The sequence below is a fragment of the Metopolophium dirhodum genome, chromosome 6 (assembly GCF_019925205.1).
Source record: "Metopolophium dirhodum isolate CAU chromosome 6, ASM1992520v1, whole genome shotgun sequence".
Classification (NCBI taxonomy): Eukaryota; Metazoa; Arthropoda; class Insecta; order Hemiptera; family Aphididae; genus Metopolophium; species Metopolophium dirhodum.
The window spans coordinates 29,008,352-29,017,664 of record NC_083565.1 but is presented as its reverse complement, the minus strand read 5'-3'; the positions used below and the strand labels follow the sequence as shown (position 1 = coordinate 29,017,664).

Below are 9,313 nucleotides of genomic sequence, written 5' to 3'. Positions count from 1 at the left end.
CTGTTGGGGACCATTTGGTAATTTGTAACTATGTACCGATGGAACGAACCGAAGTATTCGTTATACTGATTTATAATCCAAGACCGTGATTACAAGAGTTCCGCTCATCACTAGTCGGTTGTCTTTTGTTTTCGTATTTTACCTATTTTTTTTTTTTAATTTTTAACGTTTCATCTACTTTACAGTACTCGACGAAATTGCAGTAGACATATCATATATGTATTATACTTGAAGCATACTATATCTTTAAAAAATACCACACGCAATTCCTAACCACCCAACTATTCTATGGATGACTGACTGGCTTAACTACCACGAGAAAACGTACACATCAAAACACAATCATCGTTCTATAGGAGAATCGGAATACAGTGTGTCTTATACTTTCCAAGACTGTGTGATCGAGGTTACCCACGTCAATTGATCGAGTTCTTTTTTCTAAGTTCCAACTGCATACAATACAGATTACTGTCTACTGATAAGGCTAACTTCAATATCCGACTTGTCAAATTGGTCTTGGTGGTTGCATTTTTATGTTCATTATTTTAACATTATTTTTGGTAATAATATATAACACTACGTTTTGAAAATGCATAAGTGTATAGTGTGCGGTAATAGATCTATTTACACCAATGCCAATCGTACAGGAGTTATTTATCATGGGTGAGTAATGAGGATTAATTATTGGTTCTAGAAGTTAACTCGCTCAAACTGTTGTGAAAAACACTCATTGATTTTTGAATCATATTATTGGCATGGTTCATTATACTGGTACGGGATACTGTGAAATAATTTTGAACCCGGTTTAGCCTAATAATTTCTACTTTGTGTTTATTTATAGTAATTTAATTTATCATTTTCAATAGTATTTTATTTTTATATAGGTGTGCTACTCAATGTAATGATGTTGAAACTGGAAATAATGTAATTTTACCAATGGAACAAAATATTCTAAGGTGAGTTAATGAAAATTGTATTTGACTAGATTTTGTTTTTTCAATTATTAAAAATCTAGAAAATTGGCTTCTTATGATTAAAGTAATTACATAGAATCTGAATTTTACAGGGAGGAAAATATTGAAAATACTGTTGTCAATTTTAAATCACCAAGGCGGTCACCTAAACTAAGTAGAAACAATGAGGATATGACGGTCAGTTAATAAGTGTTAATATTTTTAATAAATATGGTCAATACAGTCTTTATCTTTTTATGATTTTCCATGCATTTCTTTATTGAATATATAGGGCCTTGGTCTTCAACGTTTCTCTTCTTTAGTAATTTAGTGCTTCTAACTAGGCATCAGTTAAATTCTTGTCAAAATGTTTTGTAAAATTAAGTTATGACAGTTTTCGTTGCAGCGGTCGATACATAGAATACATAATTATTCCCTTCCATTAAACGTGACAATATGAATTTCTATTTTAAAATAGCAACTGAACATTCTTGATATACACAAGGTACTGAGAATCATGGATTGTAAGTATCAATTATTCTTCTTAGCTTACACCTGAAGAATATTGCAATAAATGGAAAAGGTTAGCTGAGTTATCAAGTATTTTATAGTAGTGAGTAGTATTCTGATTCTATGTTATTCACAACCAGTACTCCGTAGTTCATTATCTTGGTTACAAAGACATGGGAGGATCCATACCCTCTAGTTTCTATAAAAAAAAGTCCATCATAAATATATAGACTATACAAACTAGACTATTGAATGTTCTATCACTAAAATATGTATTAAGCTCATTTTATATTTTAATTTGTTCATTATAATTGGCAACCTTGCTGTTTCTAATATTAATATATTTTTTTAATATGAATAATGTGTTTAAATTTTAAAAGACCTTAGGATCTGGTATATGATGTTCCGTTAAAAACTGCTTTAACAGGCATTCAGAAAATCTTAGTCTCTTTGGCTATCCTAAGGATTACACATTAAGAAAATGTGGAATAAAAAATAATCCTGTTCAAATAGTTATAAGTTCTATAAGAGTTTGTAGTACTCTTTTTAAACTACAATGTTTCATGAACACTGCATTAAAAAACAGATTAAAACCAGGCGCTGTTCCATCATTATTTTTAGATCTTAATTCCTAAAATAAGACACTTGTTCTTTGAAAAACTATAAATGTGTTTCAAATATATTTTTCCATAACTTCAAGTTGTCAAAAAACTACATATTTTTAAAAAATATATATATTATTTACTTTTCTTTCACTATAATTTTTTTAATTGTTTATTGGGGTGCTTAGATATATTAAAATCAAATTTTGTATGAGTATTTTATGATTAGAGTACATATTTGTATGCACTTGTATATTTATTCTGGTTGATCGTATGTTTCAGTATGCCTAGTGGGCACAGAATTTGTTTCATAAAATAAACATTTTAACTATGGAACTTTTATGATGCATATTTTGCATATTTCGACATTTATAGTTTTGATTAATAACAAAATAAATTAATACACAAATTCACGCTTAGCAGATAACATTTAGCTCTGTTAGTTTAAAAATTAGAGAGCCTCGACTTATTATTAAACTTGATGGTTAGAACATTATCTGTGTCCTTATGGCGTTTGTTTTTATGATTATACAGAATTTAAGTGAGTTATGAACATTTTTAATTTACGTAATATTATGTACGCATAATTTGTTTAAAAATTGAACTATCGTAAACTATGGTAAGAACATTATCTGTGTTGAATACAAGAACACAGATAATGTTCTTACCATCAAGTTTCAGAAGAGGTCGATTCACTCTAATTTTTATACTAACACAGCTTATAAGCTGTCTGTAAATTTACTATGTCACGCACTTGTAGGACGAAGACAACAAATATCCGTGTGGCGTTCACTTAATTGATTCCTATTTTTCTCACACATTAAAACTACCTGTAAAATACTGATATTTTTAAAAAAAAGTATTAATAGAAGCGTTCCATAATTTCAAATTAAACATTCAGAAAATAAATCAATTTTTGAGTGCATATTTGAACATTTTAGTTATTTATATATTTATTTATAAGAGAATATTATATAAATAAATGTTTACAAACATTTTTATTTTCTGAAAGAACGAATGTCTTAAGTTAAATAGAAAACCCTGTATATTAGTTACTTATTAAAATAGTTTATATTTTAATTATATTTTATTTTATAGATTGCTGAAAAGACAGCAGCTGTTGTAGAACTGAGAAGAAGAATGGCGGAAATGAAAAATCTACAACGTACCCTCGCATTATAACTTTTTTATTTTGAATTCTGTGTATGGCAAAATTAAAAAAAATATTGTATTATCAATATTAAAAATAATTATAAGTTTATAAACGTTGTATTATATTTGTATTTTTATGGCCCAATCTCCGGGTACACTTTAAAAATATAAATTTAATTTGTAGCCCAATCACCATGTAGTAAAATACAAGCAAATATTTTATAAGAAGCCGGTATATAAAATGTGGCCCGATTATCTGCATGATGCCTTTTCAACTACAGATGGTTATTAATATTTAAACTATACTTATCTCAATTAATAATTTAACAAATTTTAATTTTTTTTATATCAATTAGCTATTAAAGGTCTTAATTTAATTTTAAGCCAATCTAATCTACCGACTAAAACATATCTATCTAGAAAATTATTTTATGAAGAAAAGTAACAGAAATGTTTGTACTATTTTAGTATAATTCTATAACTACTGTGGTATTGACGATAAAACTCTCAAAATTATATCTTAGTTGCAGCTAGTCATGTTCAATTTTTTAACATTTTAATTTTTAAATTTCTGATATTATCTTCAGAAATATCAATCTTTTTAATATGCTATCAAAGTTACTCTTCGTTGTGTGGCAAAATTGAAACCTATATTTCTTAATGCGATATTAAAGTAACTCCATTTTATGAATAAAAAATTATAACATCATGGTAGCCTTGTGAAAAATATATTTAATAATAGTAATAATAGTCAAGTATTTTCTAAAATTTAACATAGTGCCCCTGCAAGTTAGTCTAAGTAATAGATTAAGAAGTTGTTCATAAGAAAAACATAAATGCCCCATATTATCAAAATTCAGTACAACATGGAGCAAGCAATGATTATTTTTTTGATATCATTTATAAGAAAAAAGTTCTTATTCTTTCAAAATCCATTATCATTTGTGTTTTTTAAACTTTAATAATTTTTGTTGATAACGTTGCACATTTGTAAGACGAAGAAACACACGGAAAAAATATTTAGCTAAGTCAACCAAAATTATATTTATTTCAACTATAAAAAAAAAAAGCCTGGGGACAGCTATAAAATTAGCTCATGTTACTAATATGATTTAGTTGAAAAATTATAGTTGAAATAGCAATACGTATTATAGTTGAATTACAAAACTATCCACAAAATCCCAATAATATACAACTTAACTTTTCAACAGTCTAATTATTTTGTCAACCTACCTACCTAAGGAATCCTTTACCAACGGTCTTGCTACCTGCAAAATTATAAGCTATGCAATTAATCCAATTGCTAGATTATAACATATTTAAAAGCATTTAAAGTTCAAATCTTGACAAAATTTAATAATTATTTTGAAGTTAAAAATTTATAAAATGTTCAACTTTTATAGCTAAGGATTGAAAATTAAAAACAAGGCTCCACCTAAATTGGTTATATATAAATTACTTTATTCACAATAATATCATCAAATATACTTGGTAATATCATTTTCGCTCAGAATCGTTTTTCTTATACAATGATATTATATCATTGAATTCAAATTTAACACCATCCATTACAGTGACCCACTATTGTAACTTACTGTACAGCTGAGCGACATCCACTTACACACCTTTTTTTTATTTTACTGCTTGCTCCATGTTGTACTGAATTTTGATAATATGGGGCATTTATGTTTTTCTTATGAACAACTTCTTAATCTATTACTTAGACTAACTTGCAGGGGCACTATGTTAAATTTTAGAAAATACTTGACTATTATTACTATTATTAAATATATTTTTCACAAGGCTACCATGATGTTATAATTTTTTATTCATAAAATGGAGTTACTTTAATATCGCATTAAGAAATATAGGTTTCAATTTTGCCACACAACGAAGAGTAACTTTGATAGCATATTAAAAAGATTGATATTTCTGAAGATAATATCAGAAATTTAAAAATTAAAATGTTAAAAAATTGAACATGACTAGCTGCAACTAAGATATAATTTTGAGAGTTTTATCGTCAATACCACAGTAGTTATAGAATTATACTAAAATAGTACAAACATTTCTGTTACTTTTCTTCATAAAATAATTTTCTAGATAGATATGTTTTAGTCGGTAGATTAGATTGGCTTAAAATTAAATTAAGACCTTTAATAGCTAATTGATATAAAAAAAATTAAAATTTGTTAAATTATTAATTGAGATAAGTATAGTTTAAATATTAATAACCATCTGTAGTTGAAAAGGCATCATGCAGATAATCGGGCCACATTTTATATACCGGCTTCTTATAAAATATTTGCTTGTATTTTACTACATGGTGATTGGGCTACAAATTAAATTTATATTTTTAAAGTGTACCCGGAGATTGGGCCATAAAAATACAAATATAATACAACGTTTATAAACTTATAATTATTTTTAATATTGATAATACAATATTTTTTTTAATTTTGCCATACACAGAATTCAAAATAAAAAAGTTATAATGCGAGGGTACGTTGTAGATTTTTCATTTCCGCCATTCTTCTTCTCAGTTCTACAACAGCTGCTGTCTTTTCAGCAATCTATAAAATAAAATATAATTAAAATATAAACTATTTTAATAAGTAACTAATATACAGGGTTTTCTATTTAACTTAAGACATTCGTTCTTTCAGAAAATAAAAATGTTTGTAAACATTTATTTATATAATATTCTCTTATAAATAAATATATAAATAACTAAAATGTTCAAATATGCACTCAAAAATTGATTTATTTTCTGAATGTTTAATTTGAAATTATGGAACGCTTCTATTAATACTTTTTTTTAAAAATATCAGTATTTTACAGGTAGTTTTAATGTGTGAGAAAAATAGGAATCAATTAAGTGAACGCCACACGGATATTTGTTGTCTTCGTCCTACAAGTGCGTGACATAGTAAATTTACAGACAGCTTATAAGCTGTGTTAGTATAAAAATTAGAGTGAATCGACCTCTTCTGAAACTTGATGGTAAGAACATTATCTGTGTTCTTGTATTCAACACAGATAATGTTCTTACCATAGTTTACGATAGTTCAATTTTTAAACAAATTATGCGTACATAATATTACGTAAATTAAAAATGTTCATAACTCACTTAAATTCTGTATAATCATAAAAACAAACGCCATAAGGACACAGATAATGTTCTAACCATCAAGTTTAATAATAAGTCGAGGCTCTCTAATTTTTAAACTAACAGAGCTAAATGTTATCTGCTAAGCGTGAATTTGTGTATTAATTTATTTTGTTATTAATCAAAACTATAAATGTCGAAATATGCAAAATATGCATCATAAAAGTTCCATAGTTAAAATGTTTATTTTATGAAACAAATTCTGTGCCCACTAGGCATACTGAAACATACGATCAACCAGAATAAATATACAAGTGCATACAAATATGTACTCTAATCATAAAATACTCATACAAAATTTGATTTTAATATATCTAAGCACCCCAATAAACAATTAAAAAAATTATAGTGAAAGAAAAGTAAATAATATATATATTTTTTAAAAATATGTAGTTTTTTGACAACTTGAAGTTATGGAAAAATATATTTGAAACACATTTATAGTTTTTCAAAGAACAAGTGTCTTATTTTAGGAATTAAGATCTAAAAATAATGATGGAACAGCGCCTGGTTTTAATCTGTTTTTTAATGCAGTGTTCATGAAACATTGTAGTTTAAAAAGAGTACTACAAACTCTTATAGAACTTATAACTATTTGAACAGGATTATTTTTTATTCCACATTTTCTTAATGTGTAATCCTTAGGATAGCCAAAGAGACTAAGATTTTCTGAATGCCTGTTAAAGCAGTTTTTAACGGAACATCATATACCAGATCCTAAGGTCTTTTAAAATTTAAACACATTATTCATATTAAAAAAATATATTAATATTAGAAACAGCAAGGTTGCCAATTATAATGAACAAATTAAAATATAAAATGAGCTTAATACATATTTTAGTGATAGAACATTCAATAGTCTAGTTTGTATAGTCTATATATTTATGATGGACTTTTTTTTATAGAAACTAGAGGGTATGGATCCTCCCATGTCTTTGTAACCAAGATAATGAACTACGGAGTACTGGTTGTGAATAACATAGAATCAGAATACTACTCACTACTATAAAATACTTGATAACTCAGCTAACCTTTTCCATTTATTGCAATATTCTTCAGGTGTAAGCTAAGAAGAATAATTGATACTTACAATCCATGATTCTCAGTACCTTGTGTATATCAAGAATGTTCAGTTGCTATTTTAAAATAGAAATTCATATTGTCACGTTTAATGGAAGGGAATAATTATGTATTCTATGTATCGACCGCTGCAACGAAAACTGTCATAACTTAATTTTACAAAACATTTTGACAAGAATTTAACTGATGCCTAGTTAGAAGCACTAAATTACTAAAGAAGAGAAACGTTGAAGACCAAGGCCCTATATATTCAATAAAGAAATGCATGGAAAATCATAAAAAGATAAAGACTGTATTGACCATATTTATTAAAAATATTAACACTTATTAACTGACCGTCATATCCTCATTGTTTCTACTTAGTTTAGGTGACCGCCTTGGTGATTTAAAATTGACAACAGTATTTTCAATATTTTCCTCCCTGTAAAATTCAGATTCTATGTAATTACTTTAATCATAAGAAGCCAATTTTCTAGATTTTTAATAATTGAAAAAACAAAATCTAGTCAAATACAATTTTCATTAACTCACCTTAGAATATTTTGTTCCATTGGTAAAATTACATTATTTCCAGTTTCAACATCATTACATTGAGTAGCACACCTATATAAAAATAAAATACTATTGAAAATGATAAATTAAATTACTATAAATAAACACAAAGTAGAAATTATTAGGCTAAACCGGGTTCAAAATTATTTCACAGTATCCCGTACCAGTATAATGAACCATGCCAATAATATGATTCAAAAATCAATGAGTGTTTTTCACAACAGTTTGAGCGAGTTAACTTCTAGAACCAATAATTAATCCTCATTACTCACCCATGATAAATAACTCCTGTACGATTGGCATTGGTGTAAATAGATCTATTACCGCACACTATACACTTATGCATTTTCAAAACGTAGTGTTATATATTATTACCAAAAATAATGTTAAAATAATGAACATAAAAATGCAACCACCAAGACCAATTTGACAAGTCGGATATTGAAGTTAGCCTTATCAGTAGACAGTAATCTGTATTGTATGCAGTTGGAACTTAGAAAAAAGAACTCGATCAATTGACGTGGGTAACCTCGATCACACAGTCTTGGAAAGTATAAGACACACTGTATTCCGATTCTCCTATAGAACGATGATTGTGTTTTGATGTGTACGTTTTCTCGTGGTAGTTAAGCCAGTCAGTCATCCATAGAATAGTTGGGTGGTTAGGAATTGCGTGTGGTATTTTTTAAAGATATAGTATGCTTCAAGTATAATACATATATGATATGTCTACTGCAATTTCGTCGAGTACTGTAAAGTAGATGAAACGTTAAAAATTAAAAAAAAAAAATAGGTAAAATACGAAAACAAAAGACAACCGACTAGTGATGAGCGGAACTCTTGTAATCACGGTCTTGGATTATAAATCAGTATAACGAATACTTCGGTTCGTTCCATCGGTACATAGTTACAAATTACCAAATGGTCCCCAACAGTAGGAAAGTCTGTTCGTTCTACCTCCACGTACGCCGTACGATTCTACGATCTAAAACATTTCACATTAACGCGGGAAAAATTACACACGAACAATTATTAGTCAGAAATGAATAAATCGGGAAAGTATTTAACGGGAATAAAAATAATCGGAACTCAAGTAATAATCCGGAAATTATTATAGGTCCACAGGAAAATATCATACGGGAATGTAGGTAATGAAATAACTTATACCTTACATCAGAAAATATAACGCTAGAAAAATACTTCACGGGAATTAAATGCACCAAATTCATAATATACTTGAGAAGATCACTTATTGCCCACCTTATTCAGTCGCTTGACGAGTGTGATACGCTGTT

The 9,313-nt window shown here is 27.6% G+C and overlaps 2 protein-coding genes across 3 annotated transcripts; one reads left to right on the top strand and one right to left on the bottom strand.

Moving 5' to 3' along the window:
* LOC132946301 (uncharacterized) lies at window positions 1-3,337 on the top strand. 2 transcript variants are annotated; one of them, XR_009664695.1, is made up of 5 exons: window positions 1-663; window positions 885-956; window positions 1,067-1,151; window positions 1,348-1,536; window positions 3,164-3,337. XR_009664695.1 is itself a non-coding variant. In XM_061016219.1 (4 exons), the coding sequence occupies exons 1-4, from the start codon at window positions 590-592 to the stop codon at window positions 3,245-3,247; spliced, it is 315 nt and encodes a 104-aa protein (XP_060872202.1). In that variant the 5' UTR covers window positions 24-589; the 3' UTR covers window positions 3,248-3,337. The 2 variants fall into 2 exon arrangements, 1 of the variants encoding a protein (XP_060872202.1); XM_061016219.1 differs by lacking the exon at window positions 1,348-1,536 and having other exon boundaries at window positions 24-663.
* Window positions 3,338-5,616: 2,279 nt separating this feature from the next.
* On the bottom strand, window positions 5,617-9,043 carry LOC132946302 (uncharacterized). The gene is made up of 4 exons (XM_061016221.1): window positions 8,291-9,043; window positions 7,998-8,069; window positions 7,803-7,887; window positions 5,617-5,790 (listed from the first exon to the last, which is right to left on the bottom strand). The coding sequence occupies exons 1-4, from the start codon at window positions 8,362-8,364 to the stop codon at window positions 5,707-5,709; spliced, it is 315 nt and encodes a 104-aa protein (XP_060872204.1). The 5' UTR covers window positions 8,365-9,043; the 3' UTR covers window positions 5,617-5,706.
* Window positions 9,044-9,313: the final 270 nt, after the last annotated feature.

What these genes read in the sequence shown, in the direction of transcription:
- LOC132946301 (XM_061016219.1), top strand. Translation starts at nt 590, where the DNA reads ATGCATAAGTGTATAGTGTGCGGTAATAGATCTATTTACACCAATGCC. An exon ending in ACAGGAGTTATTTATCATGG is followed by an intron (nt 664 to 884) that starts GTGAGTAATGAG and finishes ATTTTTATATAG; the next exon opens with GTGTGCTACTCAATGTAATG. An exon ending in ATGGAACAAAATATTCTAAG is followed by an intron (nt 957 to 1,066) that starts GTGAGTTAATGA and finishes TGAATTTTACAG; the next exon opens with GGAGGAAAATATTGAAAATA.
- LOC132946302 (XM_061016221.1), bottom strand. Translation starts at nt 8,364, where the DNA reads ATGCATAAGTGTATAGTGTGCGGTAATAGATCTATTTACACCAATGCC. An exon ending in ACAGGAGTTATTTATCATGG is followed by an intron (nt 8,070 to 8,290) that starts GTGAGTAATGAG and finishes ATTTTTATATAG; the next exon opens with GTGTGCTACTCAATGTAATG. An exon ending in ATGGAACAAAATATTCTAAG is followed by an intron (nt 7,888 to 7,997) that starts GTGAGTTAATGA and finishes TGAATTTTACAG; the next exon opens with GGAGGAAAATATTGAAAATA.